This window comes from Megascapheus bottae, chromosome 5 (assembly GCF_031878675.1).
Source record: "Megascapheus bottae isolate mThoBot1 chromosome 5, mThoBot2.hap1, whole genome shotgun sequence".
Classification (NCBI taxonomy): Eukaryota; Metazoa; Chordata; class Mammalia; order Rodentia; family Geomyidae; genus Megascapheus; species Megascapheus bottae.
In genome coordinates this window covers 5,507,023-5,531,438 of record NC_143513.1, presented here as the reverse complement: position 1 = coordinate 5,531,438, position 24,416 = coordinate 5,507,023, and the positions used below count along the sequence as shown (strand labels likewise).

General features: G+C 39.0%; 1 protein-coding gene across 1 annotated transcript in view; it reads right to left on the bottom strand.

Annotated features, from left to right (window-relative positions):
• The window catches only part of Sugct (succinyl-CoA:glutarate-CoA transferase), a 552,732-nt gene that overhangs the window by 74,114 nt on the left and 454,202 nt on the right, over positions 1–24,416 (bottom strand). Inside the window, exon 13 of the mRNA XM_090332615.1 lies at positions 7,259–7,322. Coding sequence (XP_090188741.1) covers positions 7,259–7,322 — 64 coding nt within the window. The remainder of the gene's footprint in view (positions 1–7,258; positions 7,323–24,416) is intronic.

Genomic DNA, 24,416 nt, shown 5'->3' with positions numbered 1-24,416 from the left:
CCACATTTCTGTTAATGTGTGAAAATGCTACAACTTGTGCGAAATGTAATCCACATGCTTTGGTGCATTTACACTTACATGCTCTTGAGAATAGCAGAATGGCCTGACAATAAATCTTCTGAGTTTGTGTAAATAGCAACACAATTAGAGATTTTGTGAAACACAAACGTAATTGTAAAAGGAGGTAGACTCAATCTCAACCAACATTCTTGAAATGTAAGCACTATTTCAATACTATTCTAAGATAAAAATGTTTTCATTGCAGTTGAAACCATTTAAAATATACTCAGCTGCTTTAAGTTAAAGAGTGAAGGAGAAAGTAATAGGCTCAACTTTCCTTTTCTGGCCAGAAAGAGGTTAGACTTCAGAGATGCAGAAACATGGGGTTGAATGTCTACACAATGCTTTGGCGATGGCAGTGACCTTCAGCAAGCCTCAGTTTTCCCCTTCTCTCAAAAACGGTCTTACTGAATTATCCAGGAGCTAAAACCAATTGTATATGCAAAATGCTTGTGTAGAGAGAAAAACTCAACAGAGTGCTGCTTACATTCTCTCCTTTCATATACAAATATTTAACATAATGATGTCATTAAAATCAGTCAACAGAACATACTCATTGAGGAGGTTGAGATCTGAAGATCTCAGAGCGAAGCCAGCCCAGACAGAAGAGTCTATGAGCCTCTTATCTCCAGTTAACCACCAAAAAGCCCAACATGGAACTGTTGCTAACATGATAGATGACTAGTCTTGAGAGAGAGAGAGAGAGAAAAGAAACCCTAGGCCCTGAGTTTAAGCCCCCAACATTGGCATGATCACACACACACACACACACACACACACACACACACACACACACACACAGTTTTTTCTTAACTATTTGCCAAGTGTATAGTTTGCGGAAATAACTAGCAGATATAGAGTTTCTAACACTTCTAAAAGACACAGGACTCTGAGGAGTAAGACTAATGGACTGCCCAGTGTGAAATCAACACAGCCCCCTGTGACTTACATCAGGTCTAGACAAAGGGGGCACTGTGGAAGTATTTGGAGACCCTGCAGTCCTTCCCGGCTATGTGGTGTCTTAATTGTACTCCAAGGATGAAGCCAAGGTCGGTCTCATGGTGTGTAATTCCATAGCTAGATAAATGATGACAGCACACAGACAGGACTTCCTTACAGCTTGTCCAGAATGCACATACAGGAGGCAGCATAGCCCAAGCTGAGCAAACAAGCCCCACTCCAACCCTCCTTGGCTCATATTGAGTTATTTAGGTGGGATCTCGTATTTTGACCCAGGACCTCCCTTGGCGCATAATTCTACCTATAGCCTCCTGCATAACTGGAATCTGTGATGTGCACTATCAAATATTTTGTTGGTGAAATGGGTTTCACTAACTTTTTACGCAGACTATCCTAAAGCCATGACAGTTCTGACATAGGATTAGAGTCACAAGCTACCGTACCCAATTCTCCAATTGTCATCTCGTCCTGCAATGGAGTTACTTCTTGGTAAGGCAGGAAGAAAAAACTTCCTTCAGCAAGGATTAAAAATGACTTCCTCACCCACCATAAATAAACTCAACAAGGAAATCAAGCAACTCCCCACAGCCAAAGCCCCTTTGATGAAAAGGTGATGTAACTTCTTTATTATCCAACTGAACTCCTTAAAATGAAAATCCAGACTAGACTATAATCTTTAAGACTTTTGTATTTAATGATTACCTGATGCCTACTTTGACACATGTAATCAGTTTACATGTCTAATTACATTTCATTAATCTACTTTATTCCCTAGATGCCCACCAGAAAGTCAGCACATAAATCTGATGCAGGGAAAAAAAAATAAGATTTCTCTGGATAACCAGTGAAAAATGGCTGCCGTTTACATAGCAAGGATTCAAGCACTAATCCCAGGAGTTTTCTGCACCACCTATTCAGATAATTAAAACAAACGAAAAGGAAACATTTGCTGTCACTGAGGTATCTACTTTCCCTGGCTCTTTTTATTTTTCTTTTGTTTTGATTTGTATATGTGGTCCAGCAAACTGCTAGCAAACCTGCTCAAGGCTCACTGCTTATACTGACATGTGAAAACACAGTGAATTCATCCAGTTCCAGGTTTATCCAGGAAAACTGTAGCACACAGTCATTCTTCTCACTGGACACTTAAAAGTAATCCATTGATAACTCAGGGCAAGGTTTACATGAAGGCGTCTTGTCTGTGAGGCAGATCCACTAATTATCAGGAACCCATTAAGATCTGTGGGATGACACATTGCAGAAAACACCTGACATCTGGGCCACTTTCCTGGTCCCACCTCACAGCACATGATTTCCCCGAGAGTGAAAGCCCAGGTCTCACGAGACTCTCTTCCTCAAGCCCCAGATCAACACAACCAATGGATGTCCATAAGCCATAGCAGTGACAGTAACTTGGCTGCCCTGGAGCAGGTGGAAAGCATTCCCAGAGATGAAGGGAAATTGCAGTACTATGCTTCTCCACTAAATGAGAACAACCATGGAAGGGTCCTCACCCATAGAACACAACTGCCAGGGAAGGTTGCAGTCCTTTCTGTCATGTCACACAAGAATGTGTTGATTCATTTCACACTCAGTACCTTGCCTTGGTTAGGGTTCATAATGGTAAAACAAAACAATAATTAACTAACAACAGCAATGATAATTAAGAGCCAGGAAAGTATGTTAAGTAATGTATCTGAAAGTTCACTTCCCTGTCAGCTTTTCTCTGTCTACTGACAGACTGCAGTACCTCCATTTCATCCCTTTCCTCCTTTCTACAGCTCAACCTGTTCCCCAGAGGATTCTACTCCTTCTAAAAGATCGATGGTGTCACACACATAACATGAAAACTTTACACTCTTTTCCTGTTGCCCTCTGTAAGGTCTTTCTTACAGGCAGAAATCACTTACCTCACCTTTCACTTTCGAATTGGTTTCACTTCAAATTCTAGCAGACTTCAACTTTCAAATCCCAGCTGAAACTTTGGTCATTCTACATTTTTCTTCTCTCCTTCCCCCAGTGAGATTTGTGACAGCTTTCTCCATGGCTGTTATCCATTATAGACATTTAGCTGTACTTGGAGAGTATGTGCTCTCAGAAACATCTAATTTTTCTAACTCAAGGGAAGAAAAAAAGCCACAGGACAAGGTGAAAAAGTATGAGGCCTAGAAGATTTGTCATGACAGAAGAAACCAGGTAGCCAGACCACCATTTCTTGTATAGGCTTCAATGGTAAACAAAGGAAACAAAGTGAAATAAATCACTTTCCGGTAACTTCCATGATCTGTTCATAATTGTGGATACATTTTTCAGAAATCCTTGCTTTTTTTCCATCCTGTTCTAGAGTTTGAACTCAGGGTCTAGGACTTGTTTGGCCAGTGCTGAGTCACACCTCCAGTCTGCCTTTATGCTGGTTATTTGGGAGATGGAGATAAGACTTTTCTGATTGGGCTGGCTTTGAACCTCACGCCTCTGGATCTCAACCTTCTGAATAGCCTAGGCTACAAACATGAGCCACCCACTGGCATCTGATTACAAATGATTTTATGGGATATGTTTTATCTCATCCTTTTTTCTTGCCAGGCCTGGGCACTGTCCTGGGCTTTCTCAAGGCTAGAGCTCAACCACTTGAGCCACAACACCACTTCTGGCTTTTTCTGTGTATGTGGTACTAAAGAATTGAACCTGGGTTTTCATGTATGATAGGCAAGCACTCTACCATTAGGCCAGACTCCCAGTCCCTCTCACACTTTTTTATGTTAATCATCATCCACAAAATATTTTAGGACGGCTCAGAAGGTATTGGTAGGACTTGATCACACCTTTGTCCTTTGTAAGTTTAGGAATGCCCTTTATTGAGTTTAGGGCAGAAATGTAACAATCCCTTATTAAGTTTAGCTGAAACTCAGAAAGGCGTTTTCCTGCCGGCTCAGATAGGAAAGTCCATCAGACTCATCTATAATTAACCACCAGGAAACAGAGCTGAGGCTCAAAGTGGTAGAGCAATAACCTTGAGTGAAAAGGCTCAAGGACAGTACTCAGGTCCTGAGTTCAAGCCCTGCAACTAACAAAAGAAGAAGGAGAAGAAGAAGAAGGAGGAAGAGGAGGAGGAAGAAGAGAAGGAGGAGGAGGAGGAGAAAGGAGGAAGAGGAGGAGGAAGAAGAGAAGGAGAAGGAGGAGGAGGAGGAGGAGGAGGAGGAGGAGGAGGAGGAACTGTCTAAGAGCTTTCTTATCTGGACTGACTTTGAACAGTGGTCCTCTGCCTCCTAAATAAGCAATGATTACATGTGTGAACCACCAGCACCTACTTGGTCTTTGGCTCAATTTCAGACCTTATCTATTTGACCTCTCCTCCAGGGTAACTGTGATCCCATCCCTCCCTCTTTCTCCATATCAGTGTTTCCTCAGTTTCTCCTGAGTGCCTTATACTCAGAGTTCAAAGAGCTGCTTGCCTCTCTTCTGTCAGGGCATGTTTCCTTAGCCCACATATGAGGTGAGTCCTCTCTGGTCTGTGCTTCTAGAGCATTCTGCTATAGCCCATGTTAGGCCATGGTTCTCCATGGAAACAGGGACATCCCTCCACCCCACTTTCATGGGTCTCAGCTCCTTGATCTGTTCTGCAAAGCTGTGCAAAGGCCCAAGCTCATCCATTCTTATGTAGTATACAGAATGTTGGCTGGTTGGTTTAATTGAGGATAGAGATTTAGTTGAGGTGTAAGCATTCAAATCTGATATATTAGTTAATTGTGAGCAATTATTGTGCCACAGAGGTATCTGAACGTAACTTTAAACTAACAGTGAGCTCAGACTAAAGGGCTCCTCCCTCACCAGGGCCTCTAATAAACACACCAGAATCCCAAGCCTTGCAAAGAGGCACCATATAGGTTCCCATTTACACTCCTATTCATACCTGGAACTGCATGATAGGTATCCGAAGCTCGAATGAAAAAGTCATTTGATGAACAATATGTGAGCTTAAGAAAAATGTTTGCATAACTGTAACTCTTGTTTAGAGATAACTGACTCCTAGATTGTGTGCTTTATAAACACATGAAGAACACTTTAAAAACTTATGGATATCCTTATTTATTTGTCACTCTGTACAGAATCAACTCCAAATGGATCAAAGACCTTGAGGTAAAAGCAGATACCTTAACAACTTTACAAGAAGGAATAGGCAATACACTAGGGCTCCTTGGAAGAAACTTTCTCAGTAAAGATCCAGAAACACAACAAATCAAAGAAAGGTTGGACAATTGGGAACTGCATTAAACTGCAGAGCTTCTGTATGGCAAAGGACATAGCTAGCAAAATAAATTGAAAGCCCACAGCATGGAGAAGATCTTCACTAACCATACAACAGACAAGGGCCTCATATCTAAAATCACATACAGCTAAAAAAAAAAAACAACAACTGAATCTCTCAAAAACAAATTCTCAAAGAAACAACCATCCCATTAAAAGATAGGCTAAAGACTTACAGAGAGTCTCCTCTGAAGAGGAAGTAGGAACGGCACACAGACACATGACAAAATGTTCAACACCTCTGGCCACAAAAGAAATGCAAATCAAAGCAACTTGGAGATTCCACCTCACTCCAGTTAGAATGGCCATTATCAAGAAATCTAACAACAGATGCTAGCAGGGATGTGGCCAGGAGGGACCACTGCCACACTGTGGATGAGAATGTTAACTGTTGAATCACTCTAGGAAGCAGTGTAATGGTTCCTCAAAAGACTAAAAGAATTCACCTATGACCCAGCAATCCCACTCCTGGGCATTTATCCAGATGTCCAGAAACAAGGCCATACTAAACCTACCAGCACAACAATGTTCACTGCAGCATTATTTACCAAAGCTAAGATATGGAACCAAACCAGATGCCCCTCAGTAAATGAATGGATCAAGATAATGTGGTATATATACAAGCTGAAATTCTATGCTGTAATCAGAAACACACTCACATTCATAAATAAATGGAAAGACTTGAAAAATTCATATTAAGTGAAGTAAGCGAGACCCAACGGAACACAGGCTCCAAGGTTTCCCTCATTTGTAAGAATTAGTATATGTCTAGGATTTTCCTAGCAAAGGAGTGCAATATCTCAAAAGCTATCTGCATATGTCCATGGAAATGAACTCTGGGATAGAGAAACAAGAGCTTTATCCTGTGGTTGATATTTTTAATGTATTATGTGAACTTATTTCTTTATTCTTTTTTTCTCCTTATGGTTTATCCTCTGTGGCTGCTGTATCTGACTTTGGTACCTGTTGTATTGTATACACACTTGTTTCTTTATTTGAATTAGGAAAGAGAAGGGGGAAAACAAGATGATGAGACTAAGGACAAAGGGGAACTAATGTAACAGCAATGTTCACAAGACAATATGTTGGAAATTAACTTCACAACTTGGGAGTGGGTGGGGGGAAGAAAAACTGGAAAAAAGATGGGAAGGGGTATCAATGTTCAGGACATAATGTACCCACTACCTTATGAATATAACTGTAACCCTTCTATACATCATCCTGCTAGTAATATTGATTTAAAAAAAGAGTGAGGAGGATTGTAAGTTGAGGACATCTGAGACAAAAAAAACAAAAACAAAAACCAAGTTTGCAAGACTCAATCCCTCCGCAAAAAAACAATGTTGAATGGTATATCCCTGCCACTCAGCTATGAGAAAAACACAAGTAGATGGGTTTGGTTTAGGCTATGCTGATAATGTGAGAGTATATCTCAAAAAATTACTAGAGCTCAAAAGGCTGGAGTCAAAGCTCAAGGGATAGAAAACTTCCCCAGCATAAAATGAAATGAAAGCCACAACCCTTATTGTCACTGAGGCAGTGACATATTTCTTCAAGGTAAGACACATCTACTGTTCTGGCATGCATTCTTTTTTTGGCTAATGGTGGGTTTTTGACCACTTAAACCACTCCTTCAGTCTGGCTTTTTTGCTGATTAATTGGAGATTGAATCTCTCTGAATTTTATTTTCAGGATGGCTTTGAACTGGGATCCTCAGCTTTCAGCCACCTGAGTAGCAGCTAGGTTAGAGCCAGATGAGAGCCACTAGCACTGGCCTTTACTCGATATTCACAACCATTCCTCTTTTAGTCAAAATTATGTTTGGCTAATGTGTTGATAAGTTGTCCAGGGACTCATCAGCTATTTATAGTAGACCACACATGGGACAATTAATGATAGGAAGTGTCAAAGAAAATAAAATTGATTTTCAAACCTGGGACTGAAATCTTCCCCACAGTTGGATGCTTCATTTCCATAATGAGGCCGTTGTGTAACACCTTAAAACAGAAAAAAAAATAGAAGAGAGAAATAACTTACAGAATACAGCTATCTTCAATCTCAAGGTAAATGGGTAGGACAACATTGAAGAAAAATGTTACATAACACAAAGACATAACAGACCTATTTACTTCCAAATAACTATTTGAAATAATTTATCTTTTCTCCTATCATGTACAGTAAGTGAAGTCAAGAAAAGATTCAAAGACTCAAAAAGTAGAGAAAATGCATTTGGATAAAATCTTCCCATTCTTTTCTTTTTCTTGTCTTTGGTTGGGTGTGGGGCTTGAACTTAGGGCCTAGGTGCTATTCCTGAGCTCTTTTGTTCAAGGCTAATGCTCTACCACTTTGAGCCACAGCATCATTTCTGGGTTTTGAGTGGTTAATTGGAGATAGGAGTCTCATGTGGACTTCTGCTTGGGCTAGCCTTTAACCAGGATCCTCAGATCTCACCTTCCTGAGTAGCTAGGATTACAGGCATGAACCACCAGCAATCTTATTTTTTTTTATGGTATTTGCTCCTAAATACAGAAGATGATTTTCCCCTGCCTCTTCTACTGCTGCTCCTGGTACCTGGGATCTCAGCTTTTTCCTGTATCACCTCAGGCCAGGACATAGCCACAGTAAACTGCAGCAGATCATAGTGGAGAGAATGAAGACCTGGACCAGGGGACCTCAGATGAGGCCCACACCCTCGAGGTATTCTATTCTGGGGAAGGGGAGTGGGTCTGCCCAGTGAGAATACTGGACTACTCTGACCAGTCAGTTGGCTGAATACCCAGAGGAAGCCCACCCACATCAGAAGCTGAGCAGGAAGGTTACACAGGGGATGTTTTCCATGGTAGTAAGCCTTTAATCTTGAGACTGGATTCCAGAGATATGGCTCTCCTATCCTGGAATGGGGCCTCCATGATAACTAAGAAAAAGCGTGAGCCCCACTCTCAAGAAGACCCCATCTTAGAGTAATGACTAGGATCTCCTATGGTATGACCAGGGTAAGTCTCCACATCTCCACTCATGTGAAGGGGATAAGCCTATCTGAAAATGGCAGATGTGGTTCCCAGCAAAGGTTTGAGGCCACTTACCAATTCAGGGTACTCTATGAAGGCCCTGACTAGAGGCCTAGGAGTGGCCTCAGAGTCACCTGACTAACTGCTGACACTAGGAAATGGAGGATGGGATTCTTATCCAAGGAAAGGACAGGAAGTAAGGGGTAAATGCCCTCCAGATATAGGCAGAGGATGAGATGAAGGAATCAACTGACTCTGGAACCCAAAGACTGAATTAATCGCTGGAAGGAAATGTTCTGTGATCAGCAAATGAAAATGCTTCTGTGTGTTTTTTAGTGGCATACTTGGGAAACGCTTGGGTATACTGCCTCAGAATAAAACCTAACATCTATTGCTAAGGCCTTAGTAAGACATATATGGACAACTTATATGTAAGTCGTGCTTCACCTCTACTGTCAAGCAGTCCCTTTCTGTCCTATCTGCAACAGAGGCATCTCTGTGGTATAGCAGACTCATGGATTATGAGTTCATGTCCACATCCCAAACAGTGATGGCTGTGTCAATTCTCTGGCATTTGACCTTCAGATAAAAGCAAGATTTACCAGCTCACAATCTTAACAGAAATTTTATAACCAGTAATGTGAAATAGAAAAGCTAATACAAATGATTTCTCATCTAGTATGTTAGGTCATAGAATACTATACAACCATAAAGAAAACTGAAATCAGAACATTTATTTTTTTTAAAAGGACAGAACTAGAGATCCTTCATGTTGCAGGAGATAAGACAATGTGAAAAGGTCAAATTTTGCATATTTCTCTCACTTGTAAAAATGGGACCAGAAAGATATATATAATCAAAGTCATGAACATGGACTTAGAATATACAGATGCCTATATATATGTACATATAGATATGTAATATATCTATATAAATACATACACATTCACACATATAAACACTATTATAGACTTGACTATGTAGGCATGTATACATATATATACATAAGATAGATAGATAGATAGATAGATAGATAGATAGATAGATATGCACATAGAATGTGATTTAAACATAGTACTATTCAGAGGATGAGGAAGAGAGGAGGGTGCATGATCTTCAAATACATTGTGATTGTGCATAAAGATGACATAAGGAATCTTAATAAAAACTGTTGATCAATGTGTGGATGGTGAGGATAGTAAAGAAAAAGCAATATTGAGAGTTACTCTGATTAAAATATAATATATACCCATCTGAAATACTGTGGTGAAATTCCTTGGTGCAATTAATGCACGCTGAATAAAATTAGGGAAATGGAATAGGCCCTGTTAGAGGTACTTATCACCAGGAGGGGGAAATGAAGGAGTGGGTCACCAAGGGCAAAAATGATGCAAGTACCTTATTTGCATATATGCAAATAGAGCAAAAACACCTGTTGAGATTTTATCAGGACATTGGTGGGGAGTGGGGTTGATCACAAAGTGAGTCTGATCAGTGATTGGAATATATTATATACATGTATGGAAATGTCACAATGGATCATCTTTATCCCCCTCTACATACTAACGTATGCTAATAAAAAATATCTTACACATTTTTTCATTTGGAAAACTCAAGACAAGAGGTCCAGTTTCTGGAGTCTCATCCATCTAAAAGAGCTTTTTGCTCACGCTATGGCTGAAGTCATCACTAAGCCAGTTTCTTGGTGGCTTTGCAGCTAGGGACTGCACCTGTCATCTGGCTAAGTCTTCTGGCATCCAGCACTTTCTGGGGGAATGGTGGCCCCAGAGGAAGCACATTCTTTAAATAGTCATGGCAACATCCCCCTCTGAGAGGACCCCTCTACCTGAGGAGACCTTTGTGGCCAAGTTTGGCATCTCTTTTAGGATTATCGGCTTTGTAGTCAGGAGCTGGCCAGAGACAATTCTGGCCAGTGTTAGAACTGAGCTATAATTTCATTCTGGTGTGGCTCATTCTCAGCATCCACCCAGCACAGCCTCCTTCTGTGTGAGGGTGGGGGCTAAATGCCAGCGGGAGGTGCTAAATCTCAGTTCTCCTGAGCACAGGAACAAAAATACCAGGCTAAAATTTCACTCGAAACAATTATCTGCACACTGAATCAGTCTTCTCTTCTCCTATCTCTGTTGCCCTTCTGACTACCTTTTCCTAATAACACCACAGTCAGTACGACTCACAAAAGACAAAAGTGAGCGTTCTTAGCTAAATATAACTGAACTGATAGTGTGGAAATTAATTAACGCTGAATTTTAATCAGGAAGCAAATGTGAAGTGTCAAGCGTGGAAGGGTACTTGGTAAAGGTCAAGGGACCTATGTCAAAAGTTTTGTGAAGCAAATGCTAGCAGCCGCTGATTGAAGAGTTTCACAGAGACAGGCTTGAGAAGGGGACTGCCTACACAACATTTCCAGTAGGATACCTTAACCCGAGCAAGTCTTTGGCACAGAAAACCACCCCATTTTGAAAGTCAGAGTATAAATCTGTCATGTTTGGCAAAAGGGCTTAACTGCCATTTCTCATTTAGGGTGGCCTTTATACAATTAGAAGCCAAAAGCAGGATTCCCATTCCCACATACAGAAACAACTGACCTATCCCGGGTTAGGCAGCCACCCACCTTTTTATTGTAAAGTCCTTAGAAAAAAGTTGTGCCCTGGTGAATGGGCTTGGAGTGCCCCGAGGACAGTGCCCCACAGACCTGGCCTGATGACACAAGTCTTGGGGAACCCTCCAGCCTTGTTTGTGAGACAGACCCTGCTTTGCTTAATAATATTTTAGAGGATCTTAGAACCTAGAGAGTCTGTCTGAATTTTAGCATAAATCTCTCCAGCTTTGGTTTGAGTAGATTGTCTCCTTCAGATTTCCCTGAAAATGGAGGGACTCTCTGCTACCACCCTTCAAAGCAATTCTTTGAAAATGGTTACTACATGGGTCCCTATCTTTGTGTGTGGAAGGGATCGGGGGAGTTGTGGGTCTTGAATTCAAGGTCTGAGCGCTGCCCCTGACACTCTCTGTGCTCAACGCTAATGTTCTACCACTTGAACCACAGGGTCCTGAGTGATCAATTGGAGATGAATCTCATGGGGACTTTTCTGCCCTGGCTAGTTTTGAACCTAGATTCTCAGATCTTAGCCTCCTGAATAGCTTGGATTACAGGAGTGAGCCAATAGCACCTGGCTTGGTCTCTATCTCTTTTCCCATGTGGTCAACACTCTTATCTCTATCATCCTTTCTGGTAAATTCAAATAAAAAATGCTCCATTTCTAACCACTAACAGGGGCCTGCCATCTGATCTTTAAGAACCTCCAACAGCAATCTTTTCTTCTGGTGAACGTCATGCTTTACCCTTAGTCTGACCACACAGGTCATTCCTTATTGCATTTAGAGTTATTAACGTAAAAAGGCTTAAAACCTTTTGTTGAACTCTGTTGTGACTTTTGTCCATTTGAAATCTACTGAGTTTTTCTTTTCCTTTTGTTTGACTTATGTTATTCTTCCTAGAGTTTTCATGGTGTGGTAGCTCTTCTGAATTCCATTTCTTCTCATCTTATTTCAAAAGCCTATTCTTGACAAGAATAGAACTGTAACAAGTGCACTAACCTCTTTAGCAAAGTATCAGGCCTATTTAAATACAAGGACTCTCTCTCTTTCCCAGGGGTTTTACAGATTGACAGCCTAATGGTAGAGTCAAATGGTAATGTATTCATTATGGAGGGAAGAGTAAAATGTATACCGTAGAGCGATGTGGGAAATAAAAGTTTAAATAGAAAAGGTCTTTTTTAATAAAGCAGAAAAAATTTTTATAATACCAGCAAGACCAAAAATAAAATGCAAACAAAAACAATTTTTTAAGTCATACTCTCTCTATAGATCATGAAATATCTGTGAAACATAAGAGGTTTAATTAAAGACTGTATTTTCCTTCCTCACATCAAAATTAAGGTCATCTAAGAAGGATATTTGGGAGGATATGTGGAAAAAGAATGAAACAGCCAGGTCTGTTCACTGTGAATCATAACTGCATCTATTCATTCAGTTCAGCAAAATCCATAGAACCTCATATGTGAGGCACAAGGAACGAACTAGTAGTAAAAAGATGAATGAACTCACATTAGAAAATTCTTGAATTTAACTGTTTAAAAAATTTTCTCATTACCTGACCTATGTAACTGTATTCCCTCTGAACATCACCTATACAATAAAAAAAGTATATTTAAAAGAGATGGCAGGAAATAAGAAACTTGAACTAATTTTCATAATGTAATTTAAGCTCTGTAATGAGAATAAATATTTAACTCTACCTATCAGGTGAGAAAGCAGAAGGACCTAAGTTGAGGCCATCAGTAGCAATTTACAACGAAGATAATATGGAAATGACACATTAAGGTCAACAATAGTAACTACAAATGTAGTAATAGCAGACACTGCAAAACAGAAATTCCTTAGAAGTCAGGCATACTTCACCATTTTTATTTAACATATTAATAAAACTTCTAGCCACTGCAGAAAAAACAGAAAAAATAGAAAACATAAAAGATATGTAAATTAGAAAGGAAGAAACATAACTGAGTTTAACAAAATACAGACAACAAATATAATAGGCATAGCAAAACTCAGAACAGGAAACACTGAAAAAGAAGAAATCATGTATGGTATGAATGCCCTCATAGTAAAATCTCATGAAGCTTACAAGAATATGCCTAGAACTAATCATAAACCAGTTCTATAAGGTGACAGGATGAAAGACCAATCATATTTCTGTATGAAAACAATGAAAATTATCCAAGCCAAAGTTTAATGCAATTCTGTTAATATCTCTACCAAAAAAGTGGAATAGTATTCTACAGGGAGCTGTTTTACATAAAGTAGCTACCAAGATAATATGGTATTAGCAATGGAGTAAACACATAAATCAGTGGAATAGAATAGAAAACTCAAAAATTAATCCATACATCTATGCTCAAGTGATTTTTTGACAAAGGAACAAACATATTGAAGAGCATTTACTGCAGTGCAAATGAAATCATTGTAGGAAAAAGAACCACATGTGAACAGCAACAACAAAACAAGAAACAGAAAAAAAACTCTCACAAACTCATACAAAAATTAACTGAATTAATTCCTAATAGAGTATGAACTTACATGTAAAAATAAGAAAGTATAAAATTTTAGTTTAAAAAGTCTTTAAAATCATTTTGTAAAAATAACGGGATGAGCTGATGAGCTAGTTATTATGGCTTATGCCTTTAATCCTAGGTCCTAAGGAGGCTGAGATCTAAGGATCAAAGTACAAGTCCAGTCCCTGGAGGAAAGTTCATGAGACTCTTACCTCCAATTATGGAACAAAAAGCTACAAGTGGAGGTATGGTTCAAGTGGTAGAACACCAACCTTGGAGAAAGCCAAGAATATAAGGTCCTGAGTTCACACACACACACACACACACACACACACACACACACAGTGTGTGGATGAAAATAAAAATGATAGACTGGGAAAAATATTTGCCAACAGGATAGTATCGCACATGTATTCAGTTTCCATAGTTCATTTGAGTGACTAAATCCTAAGAATGAATTTAGAAGAAAGATGGAGGTTCGGGGAAGGTGTTTGGGGTGTCCACAAAGGGAAACAGGAAAATTGCCTGTGCTGATGGGATGTTCATTCTCCTGACAGCATCTGTGAACATATTGCTTGGGATATTATATTTCAGTTTACTAAACCATGGTTTTACCAGATATTGCCAGTGGAGAATTTGGTAAAAAGTGGCATGGCATTTCTTAAGATCTGCCTATGAATCGACATTAATCTGGAAATGAAAAGGATTATTCAGATGTTTTCTGAAGATTTTAGTTTTCCATGTGTTTGCTTCCAGAAGCCTAAAATTAAATATTGTGCATGATGTCAGGGGAGATTTGATTTCCTTTCTTGATGTAGAGTGCTTATTTAGGGCAGGAGTTCCTCCTGAATCCACAATACCTTCTCTGCCATACATCACTGCTTTGCCTGCTGGCTGTGCTTCCTTGTTCTCTTCTATGGGTCTGTTTGTCTATCCTGTTGTCAACACCACACTGCCTAAATCATGGTAGATTTACAGTAAGTATCAGTGTTTTGTTTGGCGAGATTGACCCTGGCTTTTGTCTTCAGAAATCCTTGGCCCTTAGCTCTGCTCTATAAATTTTAAACTTAGCCTGTCAAGTTTCAGGATAACCCTACTGGGCAAAAGTCATATGCTTACAATATTATCTTAATGCCCATTACACAACTGCATTAGTAATTTCTATTTATTTAAGTAATTTTGAATATTTTTATAGAGTGTGAGCATTTTTCATAAAAGCTTTATGTATTTTTTCATTACATTTACCCCTAGAGAAAGTATTGGATAGCTGCTTGGGTAAAATGAACCCTTCTATTTTTCCTTAAATAAAACTTTCTGTGTCTTGCTAGCATCTAGAGATGAAATCTGGCAAGCATTCTTACTCATAATTCATCTGCAGAGTCTCTATTCCATAAAATTATATGCATAATTATTAAAGAATTACATTTTTGCTTTCTCTTCTAATAATTACAACTTTCGTTTGCTTGTGCTGTTTTCTTGGCTAGAACCACCAATATATTGATGAATAGAGTACTGGTAGAAAATAGTTTTATAGCTCTCTTTTAAAATAAGATGGATGTAGTGTTTAATCATTACATATTTCAAGGGATAGAATCATATTCCAATACTTTTTGACCATCTATTGAGAGTATCATATGATTTTTCTTTATTAATGTTATCTTAGGACATTAATACATTTTCTAATGCTGAGAAAACTACATTTTAAGAATACATTAAGGTTGAGTTTAGTTTCCTAATGTGTTGAAACTTTTCTTTCTTTCTTTCGTTCCTTCTTCTTCTTCTTTTTTCATGGGTCATAGGCCCTGGACTCAGCCTGGGCTCTGTCTCTGAGCTCTTCATCTCAAGGCTACTGCTCTACCCTTGAGTCAAGCCCCACTTTCTGTTTTCTAGAGGTTAATTGGAGATAAGAGTCTCAGGTCTTTTTGTGATCCTCAGATCTCAGCCTCCTGAGTAGCTAGGATTACAGGCGTTTGCCACAGTGCCCAGCTTAATGTGTAATTTTTCCTCATTACATTATTTTTATTTTGTTTCCCTATCAAGAGTAAGTTGCTTCAGAAAGTAAATTAGAGTACTGATTTTTCCTATATTCTGAAAACCTTTTTGAAAAATTGGAATTATATGGTCCTTCAATAGAATGTCATTTTATTTTTATAGTAAAAGTGATAGACAGGGGTAGGTCAGAAGATGGCGCCGAGACAATAGGGACCCAGCCTAGCTCTCTCCCACAAAAAGAGAATCAGGGAATCCCATGAGCCAACTGCCTTAAGAAACCCACAGCTACAAATTCAAGAAGCAACGGAGAAGTACACAAACCAGAAAAGAAATCCAGATAAAGCTTATATCCAACATTCTCAAAGAATCTGAAACACAAGGACCCCTCCCCCATCCCTTGCTGCCAGGTGAAAACTGCGACAGAAGGCGCCAGGCCCAGGAGGTCCCGAACTCCAGCAATGACAGCAAGTGGTGGAATCCAGACACAGCAACCTACACAGACCGGGCACGGCAGCACATACGGTGGCGGAGACCAGAGAGGAGGCAAACAACCCTCCAACACCTCAGAGCAGTTCACAGCCAAACCCCTACTAGTAAGTTGTCCAGTGGATTCCCCCAAACCCATTGGGAAAGCGGAGCTGGTGGTGAGTTACGGAACTTAACCCAGACCCTTCCACCCCGCCCAAGAAAGACTGGCAAGTGCAGGGGGGCAAGGAATTTAGAATCCTGTCTCTTCCCCCAATAGCCCCCGCCCCCATTGACTGGAAACTGACAGATGGGCAGGCGCTAAGACCCAGCACCCCACCAAAGGGGGCATGGGTGTTCCTGCTCCCACCTGCCCAACAGCCTCCTCTCCCAGGCCACTGAAACTGGAGACTGAGGGGCACTAAACCCTGCCTTCCAACAGCGGGCAGGGGTGTGCGGGAGTCTGCGAGCCAGCATCTGACTGAACCAAACCTAAGTGGGGTGCCCTCCTACTGGGAGTCTCCAGCAAGACAACACCAAAAGGCCTCCATCGAGTCACAGAAAGACTCTCAGCCAAAGCAGCTGAAACACAGCAGGAAACTGAAGAGCAGACCTGCAGGGGCAAAGCTCACCCTCTGAGAGCCAAAAAGGCGCAGCTCCTACCTCAGAGTTCACTTCCTCGGCTGGGCCCCACCCCTGGGAACAGGGTAGGAAAAGTAGCCATCTGCCAGGCTAGCTGAGACCGAAGTGCTCAGCTCCATCCTATGGCCCACTGTGGGGCCACTGGTTGAACTGAGAGCAGTGGCACACAGCCTCTGGGAACAGGCTGAACACCTGTAAAAGCTGCAAACTCTGACCTAGTTAGCGGCGGAACCAATTTGGCTGAGAACCACATGTATACACAGATTCCCAGAATAACCAGTCCTAAACCAAGTAAAGACTGCCACCTACCGACCACAGAGTGAACCTACAACAACAGTCTTCGATGCCTCAGAAAGCGCAACTACGGATTATGACACATATAAATAGTCAAAGTCCCACACAAAGCCCAAAAGGAAACAAGAGTGAAGGGAAGAGAGAGATGTCATCAACCCAAGAAATGACACCTGAAGAGACTCAAAACATGATTCTATTCAAGAAAATGATTGTGAACAAGACTAAAGAGATTAAAGCAGTTACAAAAACAATTCCAGGAACATAAGCATGAAATTACCAAGGAGCTCCTTGAATTAAAAAGAGAAATGGAAGAAAAGATTAATGCCCTCTCAGCAGACATAATCAGCTCCGTGTACATAATTCAAGTAAAAACGGATACATTAAGCAACAGATTGACTGAGATGAAGAAAAGAAGATCGGGAATGGAAGATAAAATGCAAGAGCTGGAACAGAGAATCATCAGTCTGGAGAAATCAGTCAGAATTCACCAAGAAAACTCTAGGACCTGGCAGACGTAGCCAAGAAATCCAATCTTTGTATAATAGGGTTCTATGAAGTGGCGGAGTTCCTTGATAAAGGAATGCAACCCTTATTCACCAAAATCAAAGCAGAGAACTTCCCAAACCTTAAAAGAGAAAATACTCACATTATTGAAGGTTTCAGAACTCCAAGCAGGCAAGATCCTAGAAGGAACTAATCTAGACACATCATAGTAAAAACACTAGACCCAAATACCAAGGAGCTGATCTTAAATGCTGCAAAAACAAAGAAAGAGCTATACTACAATGGAAAAAAAATAGAATAACTGCAGACCTCTCCATGCAAACCCTAAATGCAAGAAAAGCTTGGGAAAACATTATTCATACCTTGAAGACCAACAACTGCCAAGCCAGACAGATATATCCATCAAAATTAGCATTTACATTTGAGGGAAAAACAAGAATATTTCACTCCAAAGAGAAGCTATATGAATGTATGCCCACTAAACCAGCATTACAAAAAATATTAAATAATCAAGAGCAAATTGTAGAACAGCAAGAACCCCCATCAAGAAGCAATTACATATAAATCACTAAACACAAAACGGGAAAAGAGAGAGAAAAGAAACTCAGAAGTAAAAATAAATAATGACAAAGGACACTGACCACTTCTCCATAATTTCCCTAAATGTGAATGGGCTGAACAATTCAATCAAAAGACACAGAGCAGCAGACTGGATTAAGAAACAAGATCCATCCATATGTTTCCTCCAAGAGACTCACCTCACTGCCAAAGACAGAAACAAACCCTAAGTGAAGGGATGGAAAAGAATTTTCCATTCCAATGCACCGGGCAAAAAAGCAGGAGTAGCAATCTTAATCTCCAACAAAATTAACTTCTCAGTAAAATTAGTACATAAAGATAAAGATGGCCACTACATATTAATAAAGGGTACAATCCATACGCACAATATTACAGTTATAAACATTTACTCCCCCAACACTGAAGCACCCAAATACATCAAGCAAACTCTGTTAGAATTACAGAACAAGATAGATTCAAACACAATGATAGTGGGAGACTTCAATACGCCACTCTCACCAAATGACAGGTCAACTCAACAAAAGTAAAGCAAAGACACCCTCCACTTAAATGACACCATAGCCCAGCTGGGCTTAACAGATATACACAGAGTCTTCCATCCAAGGGCGAAACTTTATACATTTTTCTCAGCAGCACATGGAACACACTCCAAAATAGATCATATAATAGTTCATACAGAAAACTTAAGCAGATACAAGAGGGCTGATATAATACCATGCATTCTATCTGATCACAGTGGAATCAGACTAGTTCCGAGCAATGCAGTAAAAGCCAAAAAAACATTCAAATACTTGGAAGCTGAACAACACACTTCTGAATAACTCCTGGGTTACAGATCAGATCAAAGAAGAAATTCAAAACTTTCTTGAATGTAATGACAATCAAGAGACATCACAAAGGAACTTATGAGACACAGCAAAGGCAGATCTAAGGGACAAATTTATTGCACTAGGAGCGCATGTTAAAAAGACAGAAGAAGAGCACGTAAATAACCTAAAAAAGAAATTGAAACACCTAGAGAAGCAAGACAAAGTTAATTCTAAAACAACTAGAAGGACAGAAATAACAAAAATAAAATCAAATATCAGAGATTGAGATAAGATCCACTATACACAAAACTAATAAATCAAAGAGTTGGTTCTTTGAAAGAGTCAACAAAATTGACAGACCCCTGGCAACATTAATCAAAAAAAGGAGAAGGGAGACTCAAATAAACAAGATCAGAGACCCCATGGGACCATGACAACCGATATCTAAGAAATTCAGTCCATTATGAATAAGTACTACCAGGGCCTATATTCAAAGAAACAAGAAAATCTAGTAGAAATGGATGATTTCTGAAATAAATATGGGCTACCCACATTGAACAATGAAGAGGTAAACAAATTGAACAAACCAATTTCATACAATGAAATTGCGGTAGCAATCAGGGAAATGCCAACCAAAAAGAGCCCAGGTCCAGATGGTTTCACTGTGGAATTCTACAAGATGTTTTAAGATAAAGTAACGCCTATATTCTTGAAAGTCTTCCGAGAAATAGAAGCAGAAGGAGCATATCTCTCTAATGAACACAGACGCAAAACTCCTCAAGAAAATACTAGCCAACAGAATCCAGAAACAAATTTACAAAATTATACAATACAATCAAGTAGGCTTCATCCCACAGATGCAAGGCTAGATTAACATTAGCAAATTAATGTAATACATCATATCAATAGAGCTAAGGATAAGAGTCATATGATAATTTCTCTGGACACGGAGAAGGCATTTGACAAAATACAACATCCATTCATGTTGAAAGCACTAGAAAAAATAGGAGTAAGAGGTACATTCCTTAAAATAATTAAAGCCATATACAAACCTACAGCCAGTATTATACTAAATGGTGAAAGACTGGAACCATTTACCTTAAATTCAGAAACTAGACAGGGATGCCCACTCTCTCCACTTCTCTTCAATATAGTGCTGAAACCCTGAGCCAGAGCAGTAAGGCAAGAGAAGGATATCAAAGGGATTTACATAGGGAAAGAAGAAATTAAACTGTCCCTATTCACAGGTGACATGACCCTCTACTTGAGTGACCCAATAAAGCTCCACTCCCAAACTCCTAGAATTAATAAACCACTTTAGCAAAGTGGCAGGATACAAAATTAACCTTCAGAAGTCAGTAGTCTTCTTGTACACCAACAATACAGAAACAGAAGGCAAAATCAAGAAAATAATCCCATTCCCAGCAGCCCCTAAAAGAATAAAATATTTAGGAACTAACTTAAACAAAGATATAAGTGAATTATTTAATGAAATCTATAAAAGTCTAACAAAAAAATTAAAGAGGACACTAGAAAATGGAAAGGCATGCCATGATCATGGATTGGGAAAACTAACATAGTGAAAATGGTCATCATGCCAAAATTGATATACAAATTCAATGCAATCCCCATCAAAATTCCAAAGACATTCTTTACTGAAATACAAGATACAATCCAAAGGTCCATATGGAACAAGAAAAGACCTAGAATAGCCAAAACAATTCTAGGCAAAAAGAGCAATGCAGGTGGTATTATAATACCAGACTTCAAACTCTACTATAGAGCCATAATAACAAAAACACCATGGTACTGGCACAAAAATAGACCAGAAGATCAATGGAATAGAATAGAAGATCCAGAAATAGAACCACATATTTATAGTCAATTTGTATTTGACAAAGGAGCCAAAATATACAGTGGAACAAACACAGCCTATTCAGTTATTGGTGCTAGCAAAACTGGGGAGCCACATGCAGAAAACTGAAAATTGACCCAAGGCTTTTGCCATGCACAAGCATTTACTCAAAGTGGATCAAAGACCTCAGTGTCAGACTGGAAACCATGAAACTGCTACATGGTAGAGTAGGAGAGACACTGGAACTCATAGGCACAGGCAAAAGATTCCTGAACAGAATCACAGGGTCACAACAGATTGGAGAGAGACTCAATAAATGGGACTACCTAAAAATAAAAAGTTTCTGCACAGATAAAAGTATATCCACAAAAGTAGAGAGAAAGCCAACCAACTGGGAAAAGATATTTACCAATAATACATCACACTAATGCTTAATATCCAGCATCTACGAGGAACTCAAGAAACTAATCCCCACCAAACCCAACAAGCCATTCACTAAATGGATAGGGAACTAAAGAGAGACTTATCAAAAGAAGAGATTAAAATGGCAGAAAAGCATATGAGAAAATGTTCATCATCCATGGTCATAAAGGAAATGCAAATAAAAACAACTCTAAGATACCCCCTTACCCCAACAAGAATGGCCAAGATTTTGAACTCAGACAATGAGAGATGCTGGTGGGGTTGTGGAGAAAAAGGAACCCTACTGCATTGCTAGTAGGATTGTAAACCAGTTCAGCCACTCTGGAAAGCAGTGTGGAGGTTTCTCAAAGAACTGAAAATTGACCTTCCCTAGGATCCCAACATACCACTTCTGGGCATCTACCCTGAACATCATAACCCATGATGTGATAAGGACACCTGCGAAGCTATGCTTATCTCTTCACTATTCACAATGGCCAGGCAATGGAAACAATCCAGATACCCAACTGCAGATGAATGGATACAGAAAATGTGGTGTATTTATACAATGGAATTCTACATAGCCAACAGACAAGATAAAATAATGGCATTTGCAGGGAAGTGGATGAATCTAGAGTGAATCATGTTAAGTGAGACAAGTCAAGACCAAAGAAACAAAAGGCACATGGTATCCTTAACATGTGGCTATTAGGTATAAACAGTACAAGAGTGAGGACTCAAAAGTTGCATACCCAAATGCTATGGACATGATATTGGAAATACAAACACAACTACATAGACATAAAAACTTATGACTCTATAGACATAATGTTTTATTACATAGATTATTACGTATCTATGACATACAAACTCTCAGCCTAATTTTGATTATGTTCTAAAATCTAAGTGCCAGTGATTGTATATAGAGATTCCCTTCCTGAATACTTGTTTGTTAAACACATCATTTGAAATATGATATAAAAATCAATGTTAATAAATTCTTTAATAAAAAAGTGATAGACAGGGGAGTTACAGTTACAAAGGTCAGGTAATTTTAGAATAAATAGTGTTACTTCTTCCCTCATTTTATTCCAATTTCCCCTCCAGTTCCCCTCCCCCACAACTTGTATAGTTCATTTTCAACATAGTGTCCAGTGAGTATCACTGCTGCCTTTTTTCTCCCTTTGTCCCACCATTTCTCTCCTCTCCCTTGCCTTCCCTAAAACAATTATATATATATATATGACAAGAAATACAGAAATCAAAAATAGTGACAAAGGAGGAAAAAAGGTAAAATAACAAAAAATACCTTGTCAAAAAGCCTCTTGTTTCCAGCTCTTTGTGTTCATTTTAATAAGCATCATCTTGTATGATCATATGCATATAGCTCTTGAGCCTTTTTTATCCTCTCCTAAGAATAGCCTCTGTTCTCATTGTGTGAATATTTAGAATCATGTTTATCATGTCCAAGTATATTTTTCTATGTTTTATCATCCATTCTCTTTACTTATAAACTTATAAGGCACATTCTAATTACTGAAATTGGGGGAAACTATGCAATCTATGTCCTCTTGGGTCTGTCTTACTTAGCTTAATATATTCTTTCCAAGTCTTTCCATCTCCTTACAGGTGGTCTATATCATTCTTTCTGATAGAATTCCATTGTGTAGATATACATTTTCCTGATCAGTTCTTCCTACTAAGGGGCATCTCAGTTGATTCCATATGGAAAATAATACTGCAATGAACATGGTTGTGGGGGTAGCTTTAGTATGGTCTGGTTTTGGTCAGTTGGATAAATACCTGGGAGTGGAATGGCTGAGTCATAGTAAAGCTCTATATTTAGTCTTTGGAAGAAGCTGCATACTTCTTAGCAGTATAATTGAACAAGTTTACATTCTCACCAACAATGTAGTAGTGGGGAAAATCATTTTGAAATTATCTAGAACCAATGCTTAACTAATTGAAGAGATTTTTAATTATTTTTTTCATAGCTTGGACAATTCAGATTTTTCCTCTCATCTTGAGAAAGTTTCAGTAGACTAATTTTATAGGAACTTTATCATTTTACTACATTGTCAAACTTACTAACTTATTCATTATGTATCAGCTTTAGGATAATGTTGTCTTTCTGACCAATTAAAATTTTGCTTCATGTCAGGTACCTACCTGTGCCTCATGTTCATAATCCTCAGGAGAAAGAGATCAGATGGTTGAAAGCCATCCTGAGGAAGAAAAGTCCTCAAAATAACTAGCAAAATGAAGGGTTGTAGGTATGACATAAGGAGTGTGACCTAGTGGTAGAGTGCTTGCCTAGCATGCATGAACCCTGGGTTCAATTCCTCAGACCAGATACACAGAATTGGTGCTGTGGTTCAAGTGGTAGTGCACTAAACTAGAGGAAAGCCCAGGCCTGAGTTCAAGCCCCAGGACTGCTGGTGGGATGGGGGTGGGAGGGAGGAAGGTAAAGGACCAGTCAAGCAAGCACAGAAGCCATTACTTTAAATCCTAATATTGCCAAAAAATTATATTGCTATAAAGTTTATATAGCAATAAATTTTATGTAGCAATAAATTTTGTTTTAGTCTGTAGCATCTAATATTACTAAAGTGACACCAGCTGAGTTTTGGTTTGCATTGTCTTTGAATATACCTATACATTCAACCGTTCTAACTTTTAAGTCTTGAATATAAGTTTAAGTTTTGAAAATAAAAAATACAATTGTAGGGATGAATCTTATTATATATATGTATTTGTCTCAAGAAGTTGGTAAAAATTAGGACCATGTTAGTATCTTAGTGACAGTTTTTTAAAAATCCCAATTAGAAACAACAATTCAATATAGTTTTATTTGAGATTGCCAGAGACCATTTTCCCACAGTGACTATTTTGGAAAATACAAATTGCTACCTATTACCATTCAATTCCTCCAGAAATTTTAACTTGTATATTTACCAAAATGAAAACTTGATTATGCTCATCCAGTTATCACCTGATCAACTTACAAGACAGATATTTCCAAGATTCCTTGCTCCCAGTTTTCTTGGGGTATTGGTATTTTTTTCATAATGCCCCCAGGCATAAAGGAAGTCTTTAGTTTTGTTTCTTATGTTATTTTGTTTCATTAGGTAATTATGTTACAACAATCTAGTATGTATTTATGCCTTAATAACAGTCATGTGTAAAAAATACTAAACATGAATTAAAAGAGAAATATTTCATTTCCTTCCTAAATAACCACAGTTGGTTTCTAATAGGAGATGTCCATGTTGGGTATTGCCTAACTTCTTAAATCTCACAATAAAATTGGGTGCTTTCATTACAATTACAATTTTGTGATGATTTTTCTCCTGGAACTCACTTTTTCTCTTCCCAGTGTTGAAGTAAAAACCAAATTGGATACAGTTTG